The 26,650-nt window shown below is 46.1% G+C and overlaps 2 protein-coding genes and 1 long non-coding RNA gene across 5 annotated transcripts in view; 1 reads left to right on the top strand and 2 right to left on the bottom strand.

Annotated features, from left to right (window-relative positions):
* Window positions 1–26,650, top strand: part of SNCB (synuclein beta) — a 190,586-nt gene that overhangs the window by 151,223 nt on the left and 12,713 nt on the right. The window lies entirely within an intron of this gene.
* Window positions 1–26,650, bottom strand: part of FAF2 (Fas associated factor family member 2) — a 30,093-nt gene that overhangs the window by 785 nt on the left and 2,658 nt on the right. The window contains exons 2-10 of one of the 3 annotated variants that reach the window (XM_032789372.2): window positions 12,863–12,931; window positions 10,106–10,240; window positions 9,210–9,286; window positions 4,888–5,026; window positions 3,497–3,582; window positions 3,322–3,413; window positions 2,193–2,370; window positions 943–1,114; window positions 543–686 (exon numbers count right to left, since the gene is read on the bottom strand). In XM_032789372.2, the coding sequence (XP_032645263.1) occupies window positions 543–686; window positions 943–1,114; window positions 2,193–2,370; window positions 3,322–3,413; window positions 3,497–3,582; window positions 4,888–5,026; window positions 9,210–9,286; window positions 10,106–10,240; window positions 12,863–12,931 (1,092 nt within the window). Of the gene's footprint in view, window positions 1–542; window positions 687–942; window positions 1,115–2,192; window positions 2,371–3,321; window positions 3,414–3,496; window positions 3,583–4,887; window positions 5,027–9,209; window positions 9,287–10,105; window positions 10,241–12,179; window positions 12,580–12,862; window positions 12,932–26,650 lie in introns of those variants that run through there. The other 2 variants (XM_075068206.1, XM_075068207.1) reach the window with 2 other exon arrangements.
* LOC142047133 (uncharacterized) lies at window positions 19,041–23,093 on the bottom strand. Its single transcript, XR_012656323.1, has 2 exons — window positions 20,527–23,093; window positions 19,041–19,646 (listed from the first exon to the last, which is right to left on the bottom strand). It is a non-coding gene; the product is annotated as an uncharacterized LOC142047133 (long non-coding RNA).

The raw sequence follows: 26,650 nt of genomic DNA, 5'->3' as shown, positions 1-26,650 counted from the left end.
GGGAAGAGCAGAGGCATTCGCCAATGGAAAAGCAGAATGCAGTAATTCCTGCAGCCCTGGCAGAGGCACTAAAATGCCCAGCTGGTGTGGGGGCCAGGCCGCTAGTCTCAGCAGTCAGAGTGTTCAGTTTGTCAAACACTAAAGACAACCTGAACCCTGCACGAGGACAAAGAACCAGACTGCCCACTAGGGACAGCTGTTTTCTCAAGAGCCTGCTTGAAGCATGCCAGAGGCTGGTCTCTAGGAAGCCCAGGGCCCAGGCTCAGGCCCTCGCAGACCCATGGACCGAGAAGCAGCAGGAAGCCCACGTTTAGGAGGGGATAAGCGATATTTCAGCTTTGCATCTGGTCTTTCACTCTTCTCTTGCTTCCCTGCCCAGTAGTGACAAGTGTGGTTATGCTCCCCCTCATGCAAGCACATCACCTCTGCCTACTGAGGCTGCAGCAAGGGTGATCTCGTGACAGCACTGAGCGTGGCCACCCCCAGCCAGTCCAGCCAGCTTAAGAATTTGGGATTCTCCTGCTGCTCTAGACATCCCTCACCGTTAATGACTGTGAGAAATGGAATCGCCTCTCCACTCTGGAATCATTGGGCAGCTTAAAAATGATCTTCACACTCTCAGGATCATCAGGGTGCGGCTCTGGTGGAAGGCATTCCGATTTGCGCACCTTCTCCTCCTGCAGAGTCTGAAAAGCAACGAAGAAGGTCAGAGCACCAGGTTGGCATGGAGCTGGCCTCAATGCCAAGGCATAGCGTGTCCTGCACAGGAGAGAACGCGCCCCAGGAAACCCCAGAGAAGGACGCACGAGGCAGATGCAGGATTATATGAATTCAGCGCCTGATTGGAAACCAGTGGGCAGGCCGGGCAGGAAGGCAGGAAGCAGCAGCAAGAGCTTGGAGCCAGTGTTGCTGCTGTGCTTCCCAGGAACACTTCTGTCTCACCTGGCGCCGTCTCTCCTCCGCTAGCTTCTGCTGCTGCACCTCCTCTTCCCTTCTCCTTTTCCTCTCCCGTTCCTCCTTTTTCTTGCGTTCCTTTTCCTGATCCGCCCGCAGGGAAGCCAGGTACGCCTCATCCTGCTGCTGCCTCAGGACCTGCGTTTGGTTTCTCTCCTCCCTGCAAACAAACATCAGGGAATGAGGGGTGGTTAACATCAACACACCTGGAAACAGGCAGGGCAGGGCAAGAGGAGGACAATAGCCTTCTCAGCACTAACACCTTCTCAAATGAGGCGCACACAGATGATGCAGAAGGAACAGGAATACTTGTGGCACCTTAGAGACTAATGCTCAAATACATTTGTTAGTCTCTAAGGTGCCATAAGTACTCCTGTTTTTTTTGCAGATACAGACTAACACGGCTGCTACTCTGAAATGATGCAGAGGGTTTCCCACTCCTGAAGAAGGCGGGGCTCTCTATGGTGACTAGTCCCTGGCATAGATGGCCTCGATGTCAGGCTCAGGATAAATGCACAAACAAGGGCTGTACTGTGGGCAGGTGCCATGCACAATGCACCCAAAATCTCTGCTCTGCAGCCCTTTGCTGCAGACAGTGACTCCCTTGTTTCTTTAGCCCGTTCCTGACTCATGTTAGAAACCCACAGGTCTGACCATCAACAAGGCACTCTCTGACTGGGGAGGAGGAAGGATTAAGGGCCTATCGGCTCTCAGTCTGAATGGAGCCCACATCAATACCTGGAGGGGGCATGTGTCAATGAGGCAGCAGCAGGACATCACAAAAGCAGCCTTAACTTGGCAGCACAGCCACCGAGGGCTGGCGCTCCAAAGCAGGCAACTCCCTACAAGACTGGCTGAAGATATCAGCATGACCCTGGCCGAAATGCCTGGGTCCCAGTTACGCTCTTAGCCACAGTCAGAGTGTCCAACTATATCCAGACTTTGCCTGAAAGGTGCCAGCAGCTCCAGGCTGCCCCAAACGTCCAGAAAAATGGAGCAGATTGTGGTTATTCATCTTTGAGCAGGAATGTTGCCCATGGAGACCTCAATTCCCAGAATGCAGTGTAGTCTGAATGTACCCATCAGGGCAGTGCCCTGAATGCACCAGCACTGCCATTGGCCACCGAATGCATTACAGAACCAAATGCAGCCCACACTGAGCCCCCCGAATTAGATCTGACCCACTCCACTGGGAATTCCCAGCTCCACAAGGTAAGTATTACTGGGGCTTCCAGTACCTTTCCAGGCGCTCAGACACCAAGTACGTCTGGTTGGCATCCATGATGAATGTCAGCTGGTTAATGAGGTCATCAGGCTGGATGAGGCCTTCTAGCCGTCCCACCACTGTCATTCTGCGATCTTTCAACATAATCATGGCGAGGAATGGGTATGTGTTCTCACGCAGAGCCTGGGACACTGGGAGATGGGCACAGAAACCACCGTCACCACTGGCAGTCCCAACAGAGAGGCCAAGGCGTCTTAAGACTAGAATTGCCCCCCTCCCCAGGCCTCTAGAGGTGGGCAGCTTTAGACTCCCTGGCTGCCAACCCACTAGTCCGTTTACTTTTTAGAAGTGACCTGTGAATCAGCAAAGCTAAGACAACCAAGACATCTGTCAGGGGTGTTCGTCCTGAGACAGTGACACCTCCAAGGGCTCAGTAGCCTGGCAGTCCTGGGTTCAATTCTTGGACCCAGCTGCTCACTCTGTGGGCCACGAAGGATCTAAACTACCACACAAGCCACTCCTTCAGTCTTGGGAAGACAACATGCATTATTCAGCACAACCCCCACCAGGAACTCGTAGAACAAGTATGACTTGCTCAGAAAGGACTTAGTGGCATGCTGCAAAGCATAGTGTGGACTAGTAGGTGGATATTCTTGCCCCACATCCAATCCTAAGAAGGCCCCTACGATCTGAGGGGGCGGGAAAAACCCAAGGAATCACCTGTGGCCATTTTGTTCCCAGGCACAACACAAACCACTGTCATTAGACACCTGCTTCCCCACTCAGCCTAACACCCCTATGACAAGGCCACTGCAGGAAGCCAGCATGCTGACTACAAAGGGACAGCAGCTAGCTCTGGTGAGACATGACTGTGAAAGAGCCAGTATTAAGAGCAGAGGGCTCCTTCGGCTGCAATATTAGTCTCAGATATGGTATGTCCTCTGTTATGCAGAACATGGTATAGAGTAGCCCCATTCCACTCAGTGCAGTAAGGTATCACAGGCTGGTCTCTGGGCCCTATCACTTACCTGCACAGGGAAATTATCAAGCATGCAGAACAGACGCACATTATCTGCAATATCAATCCATTTATTCCAGATTTAACAAGAATCAGGAAGAGTTCAGCAGGGGGGGATACTCACCTCTGTATCCCTCTGGTTTGTTTGTGGAGCATGCCCAGAAAAGCATCCTAGTGTTGATGAGAGTGATCACCTCCGGTGCGCAAAGTGTGTTGCTGGAGGAAGAGAAGAGATGGCAGACATAGAGCTGGGTCCCAAACACATGGCCAGTTATGTAAGAAAACTCTCTCCAACCTACCGACAGAATTCGTCTGAATCTTGGTGGTCGTCACCGTGAAGATAAACCAACAGGAAGCGCAGCTCCCGCTTGGCGTCATTCAGCGCCTGGGGAGAGAGCACAGAAAAGCTGGAGTGGGAGGGGCCTGGAGCACTGGGACTACTGCCCCTTTGGTATTAGAGTGGGATAGGCCCGAGGAAGAAGTTTTTCAATCTATCTAATGTGGTATTAACTGAAGAACACGCCAGACCTCTCTCCACACCAAACTGCCCAGTGAATTCTCTGCATGCAGGAGAAAGGAACCCTTGACTGTGCTTTCCTCACTGTTCCTTGGCAGGCAGGGTCTCGGGACAATGCCAAGCAAAGCACTACACACCTAGTGACCCAGGAGGATTTCTCTGGTTCAGCCTCCAGGAGGACTCCCATGGCCCAGAATCACATGCAGTTTTTGGCTCCATTTTCCTATGTGGATGATGTAGGATCCAACCTTCCGACCACATCCACTGAAACACGTTATTAAACTGATCTCTGTAACCCCCTGCTTCTCAGCTGAAGCACTTCACTCCACAAGCCCAGCAGTGCACGTGTTTGATGGACTCTGTTGAACTGGCACTGAGCTGCTGATTGATTGCCATGGAGCTGTTGGGCTAGGTCTGGGTTCTAAGTATGGTCCCTCGTTCCTGGGGGCAGGGACTGCTGGACGGAATGACCTCAGCCCTGGAGTAATGCTAAGGGATACAGGCTCAGCAGTGATCTCTGGCACTCAGCTACCTGCTGGGATAGACTCCGCAACAGAGGAGTGTGCGCGCATTGGGGCTGAGACTGAAAGGGGGGAGGGGTGGCAGGAGACAGACACGTTAGGGAGCCCCTCTTCTTCTGGGAAGAGTCATCACCCAAATCCAACAAAAGAGGGATCTGTTCTCTCCTTTTACCTCCTGGACTCAAAGGGGCCATTTCCCAAAGTTTCTGAAGTTACTGAGCTAAATTCTGCTCAGACTTGCACCTTGGTGCAGCCCCAGTCACTTCTAATGGGATGTACATCAGGACAGACTTTGGGCCACTATGTCAGCTTATAAAACCAATACTAGCAGAACAAAAGAAGAAATGTGGGCTTCTGAACCACAGAGATAGCTGAGGAACTGCCAGATCAGCTTTGCCTTCCCAGCTTCAATTGTTTGGCACGTCCCTGAGCCTGGCAGAGACCCCACCATGGCAAATGTGTACAGTGGGATGGACTGAGGTTCCTAATACGCTCATAATCGTGATCTCCATTACCTCGTTACTGAGTCTGAACATTAGTACTGGACTTTTAAAATGCAGAATGGCTTTTGTCATTCCTCTTTAGGGCCAGTGTGCCAGGCAATACCAGCAAGATAGTCCCATGAACCTTTGCACCAACATGCCATACTGACCTGGCTGTATGTTCCCTGGTAGAAGACAGGGTGTATCCTCCCATATTTTTCCTCAAACATATGAATAAACGAAACAATGTCACCCACTGGATCAGTGACCCTACTGCGAGGGTCAGGGCGTATAAAACGCACAGCAAACCTAGAAGAAAAGCAAAGGACACTGGAAATTCAGCTTACTGACTTTCTGAAGAACTTTTTCTGGTCAACATTTATAGCTGTTGGCTAAGACACTGACTATTCCATCTTGAGACCACAATATGAACACCCTAGAGAAAAACCTAAGCCAGGTAAAGTTCCATGCTCCAAGACACCAGCTGATTGCCAGAGGTTATGATGGATTTCCTCACCTGCACTCCCTCCATGAACAGCGCTGCATAAAGGCCAGGTGTATTGTGCGTGGGGAAGCAGCAGTTCAACATCCTCTGAAACATCAGGCATAAGCCACAGCCAGAAACAAGATACCAGATTTAAGGGCTCACTGGTCTTCCGCCGACAGGCATGATCCGGGGTTATCCCCATTCTGTATCTGGCCTTGGTTTGAAACAGTTTATAATCGTTCATTTGGTCCTTTGGCATTTCAGCCACCACCTCTGCTAAGGGTCCACTGAGGTGTGACCTCAGCTCTACCATGTACTGGTCTTCAGAGATGGCTGTACCCAATGCAGGCTCTTCAAATTTTTCTAAGAAGGCCTCCAAGTGTCGTACCTGCCTTGTAGTTGGGAAAATTTCTTGTGCTGTGGAAGAATATGTTGCGAAGGGTTGTTAGGATTGGCTGGGTTCTGTCGCTTAGGCCTGTTTCTAATTCAGTTCATGCTTCCTCTGTTTGTCCCTCTCTTGACTTTCTTGTTGGTGTTTCTCCTCTGAGTTCTATCTGTCTTCTGTGGGCTTGCATTTTTCGTGTTTCCTTTGGTGGGCTGCATCCTTGACTGCCTGTTCTCTTTTGTAGGCTGCCAGTTTGATTTGTTCTTCTTTTTCTTTCAGGCTCCGTCTCTTTTGTTTTATTTCGAGGTCTTGTAGTTTCTTTTCCATGTTTCGCTTGTGCTCTGCGGTTTGTTTGTTCTTCCTGGCAGTCATGGTTCCTGTTTTCTTGTGTTGGGTGCCCTCTGGTGGTTTTGGTCTGAACTGCTGGCTCTCTGTTGTCTCCTGGCAACAGTGCCTAGCAACTCCTTTTGTTTTCTTCTGGCTACTCTTTCACTAGAAAAACCAGTTTATTTGCATGTGGCTATTGCTTGTGCTACCTTAATTCCGAATCTGAATTATATTGCTTAAAAATAGACCTTAATGTCCTCTTAATGGCTCCTTGCTTAAAATGCAAGTTACCAAGAGCAGCAGAAAAAAAATTCTCTCTGGCTATTTTAAAAACCAAACCCTGCTCTCTGCTAAAAAGCCTACAGAGAAAAAGAAAAAACAATATTCCTACTGGCTTCTGGATTCTATCTTTCCCACGTCGCTGCCACTCAAATCAAAGTCTTTCTCCCAAATCTGGACCTTAGCGTCCAAATCTGGCGTGCTTAGCATGAACCTCCCAGCTGTATCTTATCTCGCTGCCACCAGAACAGAATTACAGCGCCTCCCTCTCCCACCCAGACTTTCCTCTCTGGGCTAACCTGAAGTATTTATGCAATCTCTTTACATCACAAACCAAGAAGCATATCTCCTCTATTTCACAAAGAGACAAACCCCAAATACAAGGAAACAGAAATGATTCTCTCTCTCTTTCCCCTCCCACAAATTCCCTGGTGCTGCAGAGTTTATCCTCCGTAGATCTAACACAAAAGAGAATTCCTCCCCTGTTCCTTAGCCTACCCAGAGAGAAAAACTCAAACAAGTCTAAAAAGAAACTTTATATATAAAAAAAAAAAAGAAAAGACATCAAAACTTCTCTGTATCAAGATGACAATAATACAGGATCAATTGCTTAAAGAAAAAAATGAATAAACAGTCTGATAAAAGATATCCAATTGAAACATTCCAGCAATTACACACATGTAAATACAACCAAAAACAACATAAACAGCTATATGTTTTTCTACCTGTACTTACAATTTGGAAACAGAAGATTAGAAGATAGAAAAAACGTTGCTCATATAGCTGAGAGAGAGACAAAGACAGACCCAAGACAAAGACGACCCACAAATTCCCTCCCTTAAGCTTTTAAAAAATCTGGTTTCCTGATTGGTCCTCTTGTCAGGTGTTTGGTTCCCTTTCTTAACCCTTTACAGCTAAAAGAAACATTAACCCTTAGCTATCTATTTATGACAGTGGGGAAGCAGCAGTTCAACATCCTCTGAAACATCAGGCATAAGCCACAGCCAGAGACAAGATACCAGATTTAAGGGCTCACTGGTCTTATATTGGTTGGCAATTCATAGGAAGTTGATCAGGACAAGTCTCTTCCAGAACTGCAGTTCTTTTGCACAGAGGGTTTAACACATGACTGTTTATTTTAGGCAGCTGCTCGAAGAGGAGATTACACCAGGGAGCAAATAATTACAGCCTGTTGTCTGTGTCTTGGGTCTTTAGACTGTAAGCTCTGAGGCTGGGACCGTGTTACCCTACATGCCTGTTCCCGAGGGGAACCTTTGGGCAGTGCCTCAACAGATATGAGTGTGCCTATTCCCTCTTTGGTCTCCATTGCTTAATATTTAGGAACTGCAAGTGTCAGCCTGATTTGGAGTTAGAATTAAATACATTAGTTTCCTTTATAGATTCATAAGACGCTGCTAGAAACAGAATAAAATCGTAGGGCTGGAAGGGACCTCAAGAGGTCATCAAGTCCTGCCTCAGCACAGCGGGCTGGACGAAGTAAGTCTAGACCATCCCTGACAAAAGTTTTTTCAACCTGTTCTTAAAATCTCCATCGCCTATTCCAAAGCTTAACTACCCTTAGAGTTAAAAAGATTTTCCTAATTTCTAACCTAAATCTTCATTGCTGCAGATTAAGCCCAATACTTGTGCTTCAAGTCCATGTACTTCAGTGGACATGGAGAGCAACTGATCGTTGTCCTATTTAGAAGAGCCTTTCACATATTTGGTCTTCTTTTCTCAAGTCTAAACAGGCCGTTTTTTTAAACCTTTCCACACAGATCAGGTTTTCCAAACTTTTGATCATTTCTGTTGCTCTCCTCTAGACTTGTTCCAGTTTGTCCACATCTTTCCTGAAGTGTGGCACTTAGAACAGGGTACAGCACTTCACCTGAGGCCTCCCCAGTGCTGAGTAGAGCGGGACAGTTACCTCCTTTGTTTTTCATATGACATTTCTGTGAATACACCCCAGAACAATAACTTTTTTCACAGGTGCCTCACATAGTTGACTCATATTCAACTTGTGATCCACTATAACCCCAGGTTCTTTTCAGCAACACCACCATCTCGGCATTATTCCTCATTTTGTAGTTGTGCATTTGATTTTACCTTCCTAAGTAAAGTACTTTGCACTTATGTTTCCTGAATTTCATCTAGCTGAATTCAGACCAATTCTCCAATTTGTCAAGGTCATTTTCAACTCTAATCCTGTCCTCTTAAGTGCTTGAAACCCCTCCCAGCATATTGTCATCTTCACATTTGATAAGCCTACTCTCCCACTCTATTATCCAAGACATTAATGAAAATCCTGAATAGTATTGGATCCAGGACTGACCCCTGTGGGATCCAACTAGGTAATTGCTCCTAGTTTGATAGCGAACCCTTGTTTACTACTCTGAGTACCATCTTTCAACCAGTTGTGCACCCACCTTATACTAATTTAATCTAGAGACACTTCCCAAGTTTGCTTATGAGAATGTCACATGGGACTGTGTCAAAAGCCTTAGTAGATATGATATATCTTGATTTTAATGTTTCCCCCCATCCACTAAGCCAGTAACCCTGCCAAAGGAAGAAATCAGGTTGGTCTGGCATGCTGGCTATTCCTTATAACCCTGTTATCCTCTAGGTGCTCGCAAAATGATTGTTTCAGAATTTGTTCCAGTATCTTCCCAGGTACTGAAGTTAGGCTGACTGGTCTATAATTCTCTGGGTCCTCTTTGTTCCCCTTCTCTAATCCTCTGCAACCTCACCCATCCCCATGAGTTCTTGGAGACAATACTTCTCTGAAATCTACTTTCTATTATACAACATTCATTTGTTACTAACTTCTATGTTCTAGGTCTCCAACACACAGAAACCAGGCAACGCTGCAGAGAACTTTGATGTATGAGTATCTGATTAATACAAACTCGGATGTCTTATTAGACTTAACACCTTAAGCAGCACAGCCATACTGGGAGTTAGATTTTGCTTTGCTACCATCAATAAACAAACCAGCACAAAAAAGTACTTACCTAAATATATCAAGTAATGTGTAATAGGTAAATCGGAATGGAAGCATTATCAAGTAGTAACCCCATCCCAACAGGCCCTGAAATTACAAACAAATTGTTACGTTTTTATCCCTGCCCCTTGAGACACAGTAGTGCTAGCTAACCCTCTATCCAGCATCAAACATGCTGCAATATATGTGAAACAGACAGTGTGGTCTAGTGCTCTGATCTCAGGCCTGTAAGCTAGTGACCTGCTGGATGACCTCAGGCAAGCCAAATCTTCTGAGTAGTCACCAACAGGTGCCTCACTTTGAGAGCCCAACCTGAGACATTTTAAGCACCCAAAGCCAGTGACCACTTTCAAAAATTGGGCTTTAATCTTCCATCTCACTTTCCCTACCTGTGAAATAGGGATAACAGCATTTAATCATCTTACAGAGGTTCTGTGAAGACTGAAGTGTTATACAAGGGCTACATATGAACCATCTGCAGTCAGGTTAATTGACATCTTATACTAGCACACATAAAGCAGACCACATCAGTTCAGCAAGCTGTCATACAAATAGATCATCCTACAGCAAGACAGCAGGAACAGAATTTCATTCTAGTTGAATTGGGACAACGGAGTTGGAATTCTGCTCTGCCCTCACTCCAAGCTGTATGGGCAGGAAGGAGTTTGCTGTGTACTATGATAAATACCAGAAAGGAAAACATCCGAAGTAGTAATGGAGAGGGTAAGAATAGTTCTGCCCAGGGAGCTGCACTGTTTGTAGCTTTCGGGAGAAAATATTTAGAAACAAGAAAGCAGATCTGCTAAGGAAACAGAGTTCCTTTCCCTGTTGATGTATTTCTTTCCTTCTTCAGAGATATCACCCATTCCACACAACGAGACAAACCCAAACTAGTAAATAACTTGCCCTTGGTTGCGGCCTTGAAACAACATAGCTGTAGATCCTGTGATCGGCTGTATTGACCTGCAACGGCCGGGATGGAGGTGGATTGAAGACACTTGGGACACCCTCTTGCTCATTCAACCGGTCCTGTACAGCTGCCTGTCATAGGAGGAGCAACAAAAGGGGCCCATCAAAAGTTGCAATGGATACAGACAGGTTAGAGAAAATGCCCTGGTTCCATTCTGAAGTCTGTGGTAGGTGTTAGTTGTCCCTGTGCCTAGAGCACCGGACATGTGCAACGTAACATCAAAATAAAGTAACTGCTGCCAACTTCCAGACTAGGTGTTTCCAAGGGGTCTCACAGTTGTACAACACTGAGCTTACACAGTGCTGTACAGCTGGAGAGCAGAGCCAAACAATCGATCTGTTCCTAGCCCTGCCTCCCAGTCTAGGGGCTCAAAGCAGCAGTACAGGAAAAAATGAAGGCACATGGCAGGAGGTCATCAATGGAATGTTAGGCGCCATTAGGAAAGGGATAGATTAAGAGAGAAAATATCATAATGCCAGTATATAAATCCATGGTACACCCGCACTTGAATACTGAATGCAATTAGAGTCATTCCTTCTAAAAAAAAAAAGACACGCTGGATTTGGAAAAAGGGCACCAAAAGCGATTAGGGGGATGGAACAGATTCTATATGAGGAGAGATTAAACAGACTGGGCCTGTTCATCTTAGAAAAGAGATGACTAAAGGAAAATATGATATAGGTCTATAAAATCATGACTGGTGTGGAGAAAGTGACTAGGAAAGTGTTATTTACTTCTTCCCATAACACAAGAACCAGGGGTCACCCAAAGAAATGAATAGGCAGACGGTTTAAACCCAAAATAAGGAAGTATGTCTTTACACAACACACACTTAGCCTGTGGACCTCATTTTTTGGAGATGTTGTGAAGGTCAGAAGTATAACTGGGTTCCTAAAAGAACTAGATAAGTTCATGGAGGACACGTCCATCAAAGATGATCAGGGATGCAACCCCATGCTCTGGGAATCCCTAAGCCTCTGACTGCCAGAAGCTGGGACAGGATGACAGAGGTGAATCACATGATAATTGCCCTGTTCTGTTCATCCCTTCTGAAGCATCTGGCAACAGCCACTGTCAGAGACAGGACTAGATGGACCATTGGTCTGACCAAGTGTGGCTATTCTTGTCATGATCTAAGCGGGTGTTAAGAATGTTTTGAAAGGTGTGACAGAACTGCATGCATATTGACTGGAAGGCTTGTAGAGGTGTAGGGGACTGCATGGTTGAAGACGTTAAGACTTAGAGTGGTTTAGAGGGCTGCATGTAAAGTGTGCGAGAGGAGTAGAGGTAAACGGGAGCAGAGCCACAGAAGAGATCAGTACAGAGGTTCAATATGGCAAAAACCCCAATTTTGGCAGCTTCATTCTAAATGGATTGAAGTGGTAACAATAATAATAAGCTTTACAGCAAGTGCGATTGGGCTGAATTCAGTTCATAGCTATTGTGAAGTGGGGATTTTGGTCATATTTTTCTGATTCCACTGTGGGCCTCAGTGTCCTTCTGTGCTTTGCACTGCTATGCAAGGAGTGTGAAGGGTTAAAAAGCTCTTGGGGGAGAGCAGGGGACATGAGGTGAGTGCCTCACATACCTGCCTGAGCTTAAAGGACTGGCTGAAACCAACCCAGAGCAACAGAGCATGTGGAAAGACAATGGAAACCCCAATCACCAGCACGTTCACTCCTAGCAACCAGTAGCCAGGAGGAAAGAGACCCCCAACCCCTCTGCAGAAGAGCAGAGCAAAGGCCCCAGGTGGAGAACGGAGGGGAAAGGTGTCAAGGGGCTGGGTTAAGAGCTGGTCTTTGAGTGATGCTCACCTGGCTGGGATGAAGGACAAAGGGACAGAGACAGGAAGAAACAGCTTTGATAGCAGCATTGCTGAAGGGAGCCCTGGCCTGGCACTGGCCAGGCTGACCTCTCTCTAAACCTTTGCCTCTCTTTGCTAGCTCAAGGACTTTCAGATTCTGTATGCCAGGTGACTGTGTGTGGAAAAAGGTAGTTGCAAATACTCACTGAGAGTATTGCACCCTGAAGGGGTACAGTACAAGCCTCCCACAGGAGTCTGGCTGTGCTGGATTCGCTGCAGGGAGCCATGAAGACAGACAAAGATCGCTGATGCCTGAAGATCCAGTTTTGGAGTCCATGGGCCTGCCCCTGTGGAACCACATGGGTTCTTGGGGGCTGGCAAACTAAAGTGGTCACTTCCAAGGGACTGGGTACAGGTTGGGGAATAGACCAGACCCTGGGGTCGGTGACAGCTTCCATCATGTTTCCCAACATTAGCGAGGTCTGAATGCATCCGCTAGGTACGTGTTTTCAATTTACACTTGGAGATCAAGAAAAAAGGAATATGAGATAAAGAACTGCAGTTTAGAGAGTGAAGAGTATAATCTCAGTTCAATGTGCAACTCAATATGAATGGAAATTGTGAACAACCACAATTACATGAGACCACCTAAGATTCTTAACAATAAGCAACAGAATAAAGCTTGCTGGGGGTGCTGATCAGGAGCTTGGATATTACTTCTGAAGTATAAGCATGATGTTTTTATAATACGACCTTGATTATAATTACTCATACCACTACAAGGATCCTTTAAGAATGGAAATTCTACTTTGAGACCCCCACAGTCGTTCAGACTCTTCATCTAAGTTGCTGGAAAGGAAAGTGCCCCAACTATAATGCTAATTGGTACCTCTATGTTCCAGTTGTGTTGCTCCAGGGTATGACGACACTGGTCCATAGACTCTATGCCAGTCAAGTCCTGGTGAAGGAAGGAACCAAAGGATGAGTGCTAAGGAAGTGTAATATTTCTATAGTTCATTGCTGTATTTGAACAGAGGCGTGTAACCATAATACAAAATTAATAGCCAGACCCTTTGGTTTAAAAAGCTGCCCCTCCCAATTCAGCACTGATTGCTTCCAGCAGTTGCTCATGAAAATCATGCAACTTTTGTAGGTATTCTTATTTCTTCTGTGAAATGCTGAGCTCTCAGACAGGACTTTACGTTCTCCAAATACTAAGCAATCCCCAGCACTTCTGCAAGTTAGGTAACTATCACACCCATTACCAGCTTCTAGCCAGACTGAGCAATCCAATCAGCCTTACTGCCTGGAAGCCTTCCCCTCCACTCCAGAAGGAATGGAAGGCTGTCACAGAGTTGGAGGACACAAGGCCCTGAATCCCCGGCTCCCTGCGATTCACCGTGACTCTCAACCAGGCAGTAGAACAGAAGGTTTATTAGATGACAGGAACACAGTCCACACTAGAGCTTGCAGGCATAAACAGGACCCCTTAGTTAGGTCCTTCTGGGGAGGTACAGATCTTAGACCCCAGCCTTGGGGTTCCCTCCGATTCCCCAGCCAGTCCAAAACTGAAACTCTCCAGCCCCTCCTCCCCCTTTGTCCCTTTCCCGGGCCAGGTGGTCACCTGATCTCTTTGTTCTCCAACACCTTCAGCTGGCACCTTTCTAGAGGAGGGGCCCAGGCCATTAGTTGCCAGGAGACAGAGTGTCAGCCATTCTCTGTCCAGACAGCATCACATCTGCCCTCTAGGGCTCTGCAACAATCACACCCCCTTCTCTCACCACCTAGATACTTAAAAACTGCATAGGGGAAACCGAGGCACCCACACACTCTTCAGAGAAAACATTATGAACATTCCCACTTCGTCACAGAGGCTACTCCTAAAAATCAATACACACAAAGGTCACCCCCGCCCCCCTCAGGGAGTGAGGGAAGCCATTGGCAAGCCTTCCAGCCTGTTACTTCAGCCACAATTCATTGCAACTGTAAAGTGATTCAGGTGAAATGACTGATATTACTGAAGATGTAGCATTGTTCAGCTTTGCACTATATGCTATAGTGTACAATGTCATCCAGTTTACACAGACACAGCACTCTGAACATATTACAATGTGATCTGAAACTCAGTACTTGTGCAAAAAACACCCAACCACCACCTACAGACCTCACAGCCACCGGGGTTCTCAGTACTCATTCAACAGCAGGTAAGCACAATTTAAGTCCTTGCTAATCAAAACTTCTGCACAAGAAGTCACATGGACATGGGCATCTGGTATTATAAGATAGCAAGCTGATATAACTTTTGGATGAGGACAAAAATCTTTGGTTAGAGTGAACATTCCTGTCACCATGCTGGAGAAATAAATTTCTCCCCACACCACCCACTAAAAACCTCCTCGAAAATACATAGTAGGGTTTTATTTTGTGTGTGTCCATCACCATGGTAACTGAGCACATATACAGATTAAACCATGCTGCTGTTAGCCTTGTAGAAGCAACTGCTTGAAACAGTCCATGAAAGATAGGAGTATTATGGGAGATGACATTAAGTGATGTGAGCACACAAACCTAAAAGTAAATAAAAGAAAGCCCCATTGGCTTCCGCTCCATTAAAAAACAAACCAGTAGGAAAATCCTGTTCCATTTGGTAAACTGGAAGCCCCTGGGAGAGCTTATGTTTGTAGTAGGAATTATTTTACAGGGAGGTGAGTGGCAAGAGAAGACACGATTCATTTTAGTTGTTGCGCCTTCCAATGTGCATTGACCCTTTTAAGCCAGAGTCCATTGTTTCCCGTTCTGCCTCACTTCTTGTACCAACTCCCTCAGCAAGATATCTTGTAAGGCCAAGCTTTATTAAGATTAAGTAGCTCATGTTCTGGACTGACTCACTGTCTGCATAGACTGTTTCAGTTTCTTTGCTATCACAGTGGCTTGACAGATTTAGTGGACATCTAGCTTTGGGATTATACCCGATGGCCAGAGATAGATTTAAAAATTTTATTAAAGCTAATGTTACAAAAGTATATAGTACACAAGTTAAGAAAAGAGTGTCTGTACATCTGGGTATAGTGCTTAGACTATCCACAAATATAAAGTTTGTTTTAAAAGTCATGAGATACGTATATAGTGCATAATCAGCAATAACCCAAATTTAGGTGAATAAACTTGACAATAATTTAGATATTAGAATCCGAATACTCAGGTACATCACTCATGAAAAATTGTACAGAGAGTTGGTTGTGGAAAGCAAAATATATCAATAGGATAGGCCTACACTGTCAGGGAGGTCCAGGGAAAACACCCTGGTGAAAAGCCCAGGCTCTTCATTCCTATCCCAAGATGCTGAGGTATTGGGGGTGCTGGGATATCTAATAAGGGGCCGTCAGGTGTCTGAAATTTGAAGGTGCCCTATAGCATAGAGGATATGGCTGCTTGGTGCTACAGCTCTTAATACCTAAACTGCACATTACTCATCATAGATGAAGCCTTCTGAGGTACAGAGGGTCTGTTAATCAGCCAAATGCAACAAGTATCATCTTTACCACTTGGACTCCCAGTTCTGTAAAACAGCGAGACAAGCTCTCACTAAGTCAGTTCTCATTCAGTATTTGAGAATATTTTGGGTTAAGTTCGGTTTCCTATTTTAATTTTGAGCCTTACAGAAACTTGGCAAGATCCAACCTGCCCCACAAGATGGGTTTGCTTTACTGCAAAACATAGCATGCTCTGGCTGTGAAGGTGGAGTGGTAATCTGATATAAATTCCTTTGGGCAGTCTCCAATTACAGCCATCCATTTTCTACATCTGTGCACCTTTCACTCCTGTCCACTTTTGCTATTCCTGTTTAATTTTGCTTGCTACCTCCCCAAGTTACTTGGCTCTTTTAGAATAGCTATCCAGGTCCTCTCGAAAACATTTGGCTGTCCAGGTAAGAATGTTTTGAGGATCAAGGGACTTCAGTTGCCATGCTGAAGCTGAATGGCTCATCTGTTTTAGGAACCTGAGATTTTTCTCCCCACAAACATTTTGGATTCTCCCTCAACTGTTAATTCACCTTGTAAACAAGAGCAGTGCTTGAAATCTAGCACTTGAACTAAATCAGGATTCTCTTGCTCCTGAGCACTCTGACTATGCCCATCTACTCTTTGCCACAGCTACAAGATTGGACCTTTTCTCATTAGCCTGACACCACTCAGAGACAGCATACATACAAAAATACAAAGTTACGTCGACCCAGCTAAGGATATGTCTACACAAGGCGCCGGATCAGCGGGCAATGATCGATCCAGCGGGGATCGATTTACCGCGTCTAGGCTAGATAAATCGACCCCCGAGAGCTCTCCCATCGACTCCTGTACTCCACGGCCGTGAGAGGTGCAGGCAGAGTTGATGGGGGAGCAGCAGCAGTCGACTCACCACAGTGAAGACACCACGGTAAGTCAATCTGTGCACGTAGCTGAAGATGCGTAACTTAGATCGATCCCCCCCAGTGTAGACCAAGGCTAAGTCACACACCTGAGCGACATATTTAAGCCGCTCTAACCGCTGGCATAGACTGTGCTAGGTCAGAGGAATTATTCCATTGACCTAGCTACTGCCTTTTGAGGAGATGAATTAACTATGCTGACAGGAGAGACTCTCCTGTCGATATAGCAGCGACTACACTGAAGTGTTACGATGGCATAGCTGCAGCAATGCAGCAGCACCACAGTAGGGTTTCAAGTGTCGACAAGCCCTCAGTCACTTAAATCAGGTGTTTCTAGCCTGGGATTCTTGTTCATCTGAGATCTCCAATTCAGCGACACCTGCTTTTGTTGCTGAAATATCTTATCAGTAAGTTTAAGATTTCGTCACTGTTATTTTTTTTTAGTGAAAGTCACAGACAAGTTGTGGGAATAAACAAAAAGTCACAGAAGCCATTACCTGTCTGTGACTTGTACTAAAAATGATAGGGGGAAGAGCCCCGGAGCCCCGCTGTGGCTGGAGACTTTGGGGTCCTCCTGCCACCCGCAGCCTCTGGGAGATCTGGGGCTGCCTCACAAGCTGACAGCTCCAGCCCTGCTGCACCAGGGCTGAAGGGAAAGTGTCATGGAGGTCTCTGAAAGTCACCGAATCTGACTTGTGACAATCTTATCCTTACTTATCAGCAAGTTTCATGGCTATTAAGCCTCTTTTACAAAATTTGCTCTCATTCAACTAAATTCCATGCTTATAACTCCAGCCACACTTCATTGTCTGCCGTTACGAAGTATCCTTCTGAAACAAGACATGGATAACAAACTACGTTCCTAAGGGCATGTCTACAATATGAACTTTTGCCTCCACAAGTTACGTTGGCATTAAGCCACCACAGTTAGTATATTGCTTGAGTCTCTTCATATTTGGCTCCTTACATCTGTGCTGTACGTACTTACCAGGAGTGGGTGTGTTGATGCACAGCACGGTACACCCTTGGTAGGTATTCCAGCGTGCAACCCACCACCATCCAGAACACTGTCTTTTAATAAGTTTTGGCACTGCATGGTGAGGCAGAGAAAGGGGTTAACCTACAAGCTTACAACTGTCTCCATTCCATGTCATCTATAGCCCACAATTTTCCCCTGGTGAACCAGTGCAGCCCTCCTCGCTCACCATCTCTGACACAATCATGGAGCCTGAACAGCTCTGCACTACTGTCATAAGTGTTGCAAGCACAAGACACACAATCTTCCAGTACTAGCACAGCTGCAAGAAGAGCTGTAGGGAACGGGATGATTTGCTAGAGGGCAGATTGTTGTGAGACAAGTGAGAACCAATTCAAGATCCTTGGTGGAATTCATGAAGCAGCTGCAAATGATGGAGTGCCGCTTCTGGGGCTGAGAAATGAGCACTGACTGGTGGTATTCCATCATAACGCAGGCTTAGGATGATGACAAGTGACTGCAGAACTTTTGGATGCACAAGGTCACATTCCCAGATCCATGTGCTGAGCTTACCCCAGGCCTCCAGCATAGGGACACCAGAATGAAAGCTGCACTGACAGCAAAGACGTGAGTAGTGATTGCATTGTGGTAATTTGCAATGCTGGATTGCTACTAGTCAGTGGGAAGTCATTTGAAAGCTGGAAAATCCAGTTGGAGCCATTGTCCTACAAGTGTGCAGGGCCATTAACTCTCTCTGGCTATGCAGGACTGTGACTCTCGGCAAAGTGCAGGACACAGTGGATGGATTTGCAGCTATGGGGTTCTCAAACAGCAGTGGAGTAAGAGACAGCACACATATCCCTATTTTGGCACCAGATCATCTTGCCACAGAGTGTGTCATCAGAAAGAGCTACTTTTCTATGTTTATGCAAGTCTTGGTGGATCACCAGGGATGAGTCACCAACATCAAAGTTGGCTGGTCAGGGAAGGTGCAAGACACTTGCATCTTTAAGAACACAGTTTTGTAGAAAGCTATAACCAGGTGCTCTCTTTCCCAACCAGCAGATTACCATTTGCAATGTTGAAATTACAATAATGATCCTGGGGGCCCCAGCCTACTCCCAAGTCATGAAGTCATACACCAGTCACCTCAAGAACTATCAGCTCAGCAGGTGCAGAATGAAAGCTGAATGCACTTTTGGTAGATTGAAGGGAGGCCAATGCTGTTTGGTCACAAGACTGAATCTCAGTGAAAAAAATATCCCAGCCATTACAGCTGCCTGCTTGTCCTTCATAATATCTGTGAAGGGAAGGGGGAAAGTTGCCAGCAGGGTGGAGGTAGAGTGGTTGTCTGCTGACTCTGAACGCCGAGACACAAGGGCTAGCAGATGAGCTTAGGGAAGCTTTGGAAGAGCACTTGAACAGTGAATCACAGTAACGTGTTGTGGTGCACTGGGCTTTACCTGGGCATGCTGTTTTAAAGCCTGTTAGGAATTGTGTGGTGATTAGTGTACATCTATGAATATAATACTGTCAAAGTAACTTAATTTTATGGCACTTGCTGTGCATTTATGATTATTACACTGTTTGTCACTGATCCTGAGTTGTCACATGTACAAGTAAGCAGATGCTTTCAGTACCACTAGCCACTCCACAGCATATGTCATTATTTTCCCAAAAGAATTTTATTGAGTACAAAACCAATGCAAAGAAAACTCTGTGCAATTTAAAAGCAAAAACATTAAAAACTGAATAAATTTATGGAACAGAACTTTACAAGGAAGGAACAATCACATCCATTTTAGCTACACATACAGCAACCATGGCTTTCACAGGTCAGTGCATGTGGAAGTGTAGCTGTTTTTATGTCCCCTGGCATGGAGTGGTCAGAGTAGGGATCTGGGCCCTTGATGCCATGTGGAAAGGGAAGTGCTGTAATGGAGTTCTCCATGGACTGCAAAAGGAAGCAAGCCCATGACTGTTGAACCTTTAGGTCCACAAGAGTCTGCAACATCTGTGTGTGCTGCCGGAGATGCTCCATTGTGTCCTGGTGCCTTTTCCTCTCCTTTTTCTGCACCTTTCTTCTGTCTGCTCTGTCCCTGTCCCTCTCCATACAGTCTGCAATATACACCCTCCAGGCCCTCTGATGCAGCACTGGCTTACATGATCTCGCTGAACATGTCATCCTGAGTCCTCTTCTTTCTCCTCTTTATCTGGCTCAGCATTTGGCAGGTGTGGAAGAGCAATCTCTCACAGCCACAACAGCAGCAGCTACAGATAAAACACAAAACATACCATTATCAGTACAGTCACAACAGAAAGCAAAAGTTAAGATTCAGAACTCCCTTCCCTGCTCCCCCCAAAAGTTTTAAACAAGATATGTTTATTGAAACTTCTGCTTTGGAGTGCTTGTGCATGGCACCACTCACAGAGCTAGCCTTGGTGTGGAAAATGTGGGGTGAATGGCTCAGTTACATTAAACTATCACAAAAACAACAAGGAGTCTGGTGGCACCTTAAAGACTAACAGATTTATTGATCCATGCATCTGAAGAAGTGGGTTTTTGCCCATGAAAGATTATGCCCAAATAAATCTGTCAAGTCTTTAAGGTGTCACCGGACTCCTCGTTGTTTTTGTGGATACAGACTAACACGGCTACCCTTTCGATAAACTATTAGTATAAAGAATGGAACTGAATACTGCAACCATTTTCCACATGCAGTGGTGATTTTAGCTGTTATCTCACTCCTGGAGGGTGACAGGCACAGAGAGCACAGCTGGGCCCATCTGCTGCCAGCCTGTTTACTGCAGTGGTGCCTGCTGAACTTACTGACAACTGGCATGGGAAAGCATCCTACTGGGAAGGAAGGAGTAGGGCTGCCACCCTCAGAACCCTTTGGGAGAGGACTGCAGAGAACTTCCATGGAAGTTTCATTGAGATCTCTCAGGAAGATTCCAAGGGACACCCAACTGCTCTGCATGCCCCCTGCGTAACTGTATAGGGGAATGAAAAGCAGACAACACCTCTGCCTCTCTCTGTCATAATGCTATCACTTCTAGTATGAGTGAGTTAACGAAAAGTCGATAGCTGTGTCCTGTTGAGGATGCCATCAGTACATCACTGTAATGGGAAATACATTTACGCACCTACCTGAGGTTCCTTCCCCCTGCACTGGGCTTGTCCATGCTCTACTGCCAGGACTGACTGGATTGCAGTGGAGTCTCAAACAGGTCCTGGCTCGCAGTGCAGCCGGACCCATCAGTCATATGTCCCTCCTCCTCCTCCTCCTCTTTGCTGTTCAAACGAGGGGCCTGTGACTTGGGCTTCTTGGAGGTATCCATGGTGGTGTGCAGAGTGGTGGTGGGGTCTCTGCCAAGTAGGCATGCAGCTCTTTGTAAAAGCTGCAGGTCTGCAGCTCAGACTGGACCAACTGTTGGTGTCTTTGGCCTTCTGATATGCCTGCAGCAGTTCGTTTGCTTTCATATAGCATTGCTGCTGCTCAGTCTCATATCCCTTCTCCTGCATCCCCCATGCAATCTGTTCGTAGATATCCTCTTCTCCCCACAGGCCCAGGAAAGCCAATACCTTCGGTCTATTCCAAGCCAGAATGCATTTGGAGCGTGTAGCTGGCATGCTCAGCTGGAGAGTTGTACACAACACTGGAGAGCTGCTAGGTGTGCTCGCCAAACTGGACAATCAGGAAAATGCATTTAAAAAAATCTGCAGTGCTTTAACAGGTTGGTGTCGGGGGGTGGGTGGGGGTGTCCAGTCTCTGTGACCCTGGGCAGTGGAATTCACAATTTTGACCAGAGTGGTTGGTTTCAGGCATTGTGAGACAGCTGCAGGAAGTCTGTTAGGGTTAACATAGGAAATGTGGTATCTACACTTGTACTGTGTTGAGCTCAGTACACTGACCATGGCTCAATGCCACTTGGCGAGATGGTGTTACTGCATTACTATAATAGCGTGCTTACCTAGACAGAAGACAAATTTAAGTGTAGATGCATGCACAACTAGGTTGTCACAAGGTAGCTTACATTGACCTAACTTTGTAGTGTAGCCTAGACCTCAATGAATGTACATTCTGGATGCCTTTTCAAAGCACTGGACCTGAGTGGACACAAGCACATACTTTATCCCTGTGCCTGCTATTTGTTCAGGCATTTGAGTTTTTACAATGGAGCATCTAAGCCTTTGAATAGAATGTGTTGTAAAGCTCTTCATCACCACCTCTTTTAATAACCCTGAAATGCTGCTAGCGATTGCATATTTACAAGATTCAGAAACTTCTTCACACCTTTGTTTCTACAGATCAGGATTACTGCTGGATGCTGTTAACAGGACTGCCTGCCCTGACAGAACATTCTCTCCTTTTTAAGTTATGCAAAATACAGTAGCAGTTTTTGGATGAAAAGCAAATATACATCACAGTTTGTTACCTAAGTTCCATTTGTTTTAAAGAGTGTTGATCTTTATAACAGTTGCAGGGGTGCTTACAGAGCTGGTTAGCTATGTGTATGTTTTGATGAGTACTAATTCACAACACTATTCACTGACCGTCACTGTACTATGGCAGTTGTGTTCTTGGTAACATTCCAGGCCTTATCCATAACAGCAATTTTCAGGAAACCTCCCACGAGTGGGAGCATTAGTGTAGACCAACCTACAACATTTTTACCACAATTTGCTTAGTACTCCCACCATTGTTACAACCAGTAGAGATGTACTGGTGATGGTGCAGTGATGGGAGGTTTCCTTCAAAACTGCCTGTGTAGATGCAACCTCAGGTACCGGCATCAGTTTGTTAAACAGCACTCTTACTACCGTGTTCCAGAGTAGAGGCAACATAGCTCAGAGATGTTATAAAATATCTCATTGATGCTGAAAATAGTTTTCCACTGAATGTTAATGCCTGGTATGACTACAGTTCAAACGGTCAAGAATCATGCTTAGACCATTCTTGCTGGCAAAATATTAATGTAGTTTCCCTATAGCTTTTAGGGACCTTTGTATTAACAGCAAGACCCCTCCCCCCTTTTTTCAGAGCACCAGCCAGCAAGACCATGTTAGAAATCTGAAGTAAATACCACACTTCAATCACAGTCAGCTTTAATTTCCAGTATCTTATGTGAATTTGTCAGACATTCATCATGTAAAGGTTTTCCCACAAGAAAAAGCAGCACACTTTATTAGTCTTTAATTTCAAGTGCCTAAAAGACATTTTCAAATAATTCCACTTAACCATAATTTTCCTCTTTATTGTTATACGGTAGAACCTCAAAGATATGAACATCAGAGTTACAGTCTTACTGGTCAACTGGACAGCCTGTGGAACTGGAAGTAAATCAATCAGGCAGCAGGGCAGACAAAAAACCCAAACAAAAAGCAAATACTGGACTGCCTCAAGGCTTCAGCCACAGGGGGTTGGAACTGCAGCCGCAAGGTGGAGGGGTGGTCAGGGCTCCAGGTGGGGGCTCAGGGCTTCAGCTCTGTGGCTCCACTCCCAGTTTCAGCCTCATCTGGGGTGCTGGGGCTCAGGGCTTCAGCCCCACAGCTCTGCTCTCGGCTTCAGCCCCACAGGAGGCGCTGGGGCTTTAGCTATGAGGGGAGCACCTGTTTCAGCCCAAGCACTCTCCCTGTATCTTGAGCCCAAGCACTCTCCCTGTATCTTGAGCCCAGCGCTCCTCCCAGGTCTAAAGTCTTGAACCCCAGTGCTCCTGTGGGGCAGAAGACCTTCCATCACCAGAGTATCTCGGTACTGTCTCTCTCTCTCTGAATTCACAGGCCTTGTCCTTTTACTCAATGCACTTTACTTCTTACTACACCTTTAGACAAATATAAAGGGGCTAATCCCACCAAACCAGCAGTCACAAACAGGCTCCCAAGCAGAACAATGCAACCTAACATGGGGGCTACGAATACTGAGTGCACTATATAACAGAAACCCTTCAAAAACTAAAATATCAAGAACCACAAAAGCCCCTTTAAAAACAAGCATCTAGAAAGTTCAACATTTGTCTCAACTTCTCATACAAGCTACAGAACCTTAAGAAAAAAGGTAGGAGCTGCTTTGTGAGGCAGTCCGTTCCCTACAGTTTTGAGATGCAGACTAAAATCCCTGAAAGCTCCTCAGATCAAAGCAGTGAGAAGTGGAATTCAATGTTTTAGTAGCATATTTGCTCAAGAGTTCAGTACTAGTAAGCATAAGATTGTGGGGGTTTGTATATCAGACTTTAAGGAAGTTGTTCTTTCTCTGGAAGACTCATATGTTGAAACATCACATAAAAGATGCAAGTCCTCACACCCTCATAACTGGCACTACTGTTAATTCCCAACCCACAGCCAAATTCCAGAGAATTATGTTTCCAAGGGCGAAAAGCATCTGATGTCTAGCAACACAAAAGCCTTTCCCAAATCTTTTTTAGAAGAGAATTTTTTTTTCCAAGTGCGTTTATCAAGGGTTTTGATATGTATTGTGATGCCCAGAGTATCAGAGGCATTTTGCTAACAAGTTTCATATCTCTCCACTTCTCAAACTGAACAGATGTTTGGCTCCTTTCAGCTGCATGCCACTATTTTACTTTTGTTAATTAATTTAAATTAACAGTAGGTTCACTGTCTTTTTTTTTGAATGACACTACAGTTTTGAAAGCAAATTTCTTATCACAACAGAAACTATCCCATTGTGTGTCTGCAGAGGAAAGCTAACGCACAACAATCATTACATTAGAACACAGTCAGAAGTTTGAGAATCAGGCCAGAAATGCCATAATGAACATGGATCAATAATTAAATCCTACAAAAGCAGCCGCACTTTGTTCTAGCTTCTAACAAACAGAAGTGTCTCTCTCTGGATTGCCCAAACCTACTCTTCAGATGTCCCAAAAGACAGCTCTTAACCAAAACCAAATTAAGAACCTTTTGCTGCTCACACAGTATTGGACAGGATAATTCAAGGATAGTAAAGCACTTCATGTTTATGTTTGACTTAAAATAGAAGCTATTTTTCTATAACAAACTGAAAATTAAAGTTTTCAAGAAGTGATTCTTTCAACAAAACAAACCCTTGAAAAGAACGATGAATTTTCTCAATGAACATGTTAATGAGCCTGGAAATTCCAAGTTAAAGTTCCCCATTTAAAAAAGAAATCCAAGATACTTGTAAGTACACACATGCAGAGTTAACTCAAACCACCTTCACTCTGCCCTCCTTTCATAAGGGAATCACGTAAACAACCAAAAGTTGAGAAACATTATCCTTCCATCACCTGGTTTCATTTTATCACTGACCTTAAAGACTTTAATTACCTTTTAATTATACAGCTTTTTGCAGACTGCAGTCTTCTTTAAAGTAACGAACAGTCCATGTATAATAAATCCTTTTAATCTTAACTCCAGGTTAATTTTTTTTTTCAATTAAGAACTTAGGTTTTTATAAACATTTAAGAACTGATCAATGACAAAAGTCTACGTGGACCTTGCAAGCCACACAGGGATGGGCTCAATTCTTTCCAAGATAGCCTCCTGCCTCCACTGTGTCACTGTCTCACCCTTCAAGTCTGCAGCACTGCTATGAGTACCTGCATGGCCCCACAGTATGCCAACATTTTTATGGATGACTTAGAACAACGCTTCCTCGGCTCTCATCCCCTAACACCTCTATTCTACTTGCGCTACATTGATAGCATCATCATCTGGATCCATGGAAAAGAAGCCCTTGAGGAATTCCACCATGATTTCAACAATTTCCATCTCACCATCAACCTCAGCCTGGATCAGTCCACACAAGAGATCCACTTCCTGGACACTACATTGCTAATAAGTGATGGTCACATAAACATCACCCTATACCAGAAACCTACTGACCGCTATACTTGCCTAAATGCCTCCAGCTTTCACCCAGATCACACCACATGATCCATTGTCTACACCAGGGGTCGGCAACTTTTCAGAAGCAGTGTGCCGAGTCTTCATTTATTCACTCTAATTTAAGGTTTTGCGTGCTGGTAATACATTTTAACGTTTTTTAGAAGGTCTCTCTCTCTAAGTCTATATATTATATAACTAAACTAGTGTTGTATTGTAAAATAAACAGGATTTTCAAAATGTTTAAGAAGCTTATTTAAAATGAAATTTAAAATGTTGATCTTACCCTGCCGGCCTGCTCAGCCTCCTGCTGGTCTGAGGTTCTGTTCACCTAGGCTGGCAGCAGGCAGAGCGGGCCTGCGGCCAGGACCCCGGCTGGCAAGGGTCCGTCAGCCAGACCCAGACCAGTAGTGGGCTGTGTGGGGCTTGGCGGCCAGGACCCAGAGGACTGGAGTCAGGGCTAGGGGCTGGGTATGTGAGGGGGTGTAGGTGTCAGGGCAGAGGGGGCGCTGGGTATGGTGGGGGGTGCCAGAGTCAGGGCTAGGGTTGCATGTGTGTGTGTGGGGGGGGGTGAAGGAGTCAAGCAGAGGGCTGGGTATGTATGAGGGAGGTACAGGGCTCAGGGCAGGGGCCTGGGAGGGTGCGGGGCTCAGGGCAGAGGGCCGGGGGTAGGGGTAGGGGTCGGGGATCAGGGCTCTGGAGAGTGCTGGGTGACTGCCCCCTAAAAACTCTCAACCCTGCTCTCTTTGTCCCCTGACTACCCCCTCCTGGGACCCTGCCCCCAACTACCCCCACGACCCCACCCCCTATCTAAGCCTCCCTGTTCCTTGTCCCCAGACTGACTCTACCTCCTACCTGTCCCTGACTGCCCCGACCCTCTCCACACCCTCATCCTTTCAGCCGACCCCCGGGGACTCCATGCTATCCAACCACTTCCCTGCTCCTGACAGGACCCCCAGAACTCCTGACCCAGCCAAACCCCCCTCACTCTTCTGCCTGACCCAACCCCTTCCACACCCCTAGCCTCCTGACAGACCCCCAAAACTCCAACTAGTACAACCCCCCCAGCTCCTTGTCCCCTGCACCACCCCCTCCAGAGACCCCCCAATCCTAACTCCCCCCCCGACTCTCCTTGCTCCTGGTCCCCTGACCCCTGCCCCCTATTCACCCCCTGCCCCTCACAAACCCAGGGACTCCATGCCCCATCCAAACCCCCCGCCCCTAACCGCCCCCCGGGATCCACCCCCCCCGCTCCCTGCCCCCACCCCTTTTATCCAAACCCCCCCGGCCCTGGGTCCCTTTACCATGAGGCGCTCCACACAGAGCTACATATGCTTGCTCTGTTGGGAGCATACAGCCCCCGCCCCTCCGGTTGAGGGGGGAGCATGTCTGCCTTCCCCGCGGAGCC

This window comes from Chelonoidis abingdonii, chromosome 7, assembly GCF_003597395.2.
Source record: "Chelonoidis abingdonii isolate Lonesome George chromosome 7, CheloAbing_2.0, whole genome shotgun sequence".
NCBI classification, from domain to species: Eukaryota; Metazoa; Chordata; order Testudines; family Testudinidae; genus Chelonoidis; species Chelonoidis abingdonii.
Note: the sequence above shows the minus strand (reverse complement) of the source record. Positions and strands in the feature narration are given on the sequence as shown.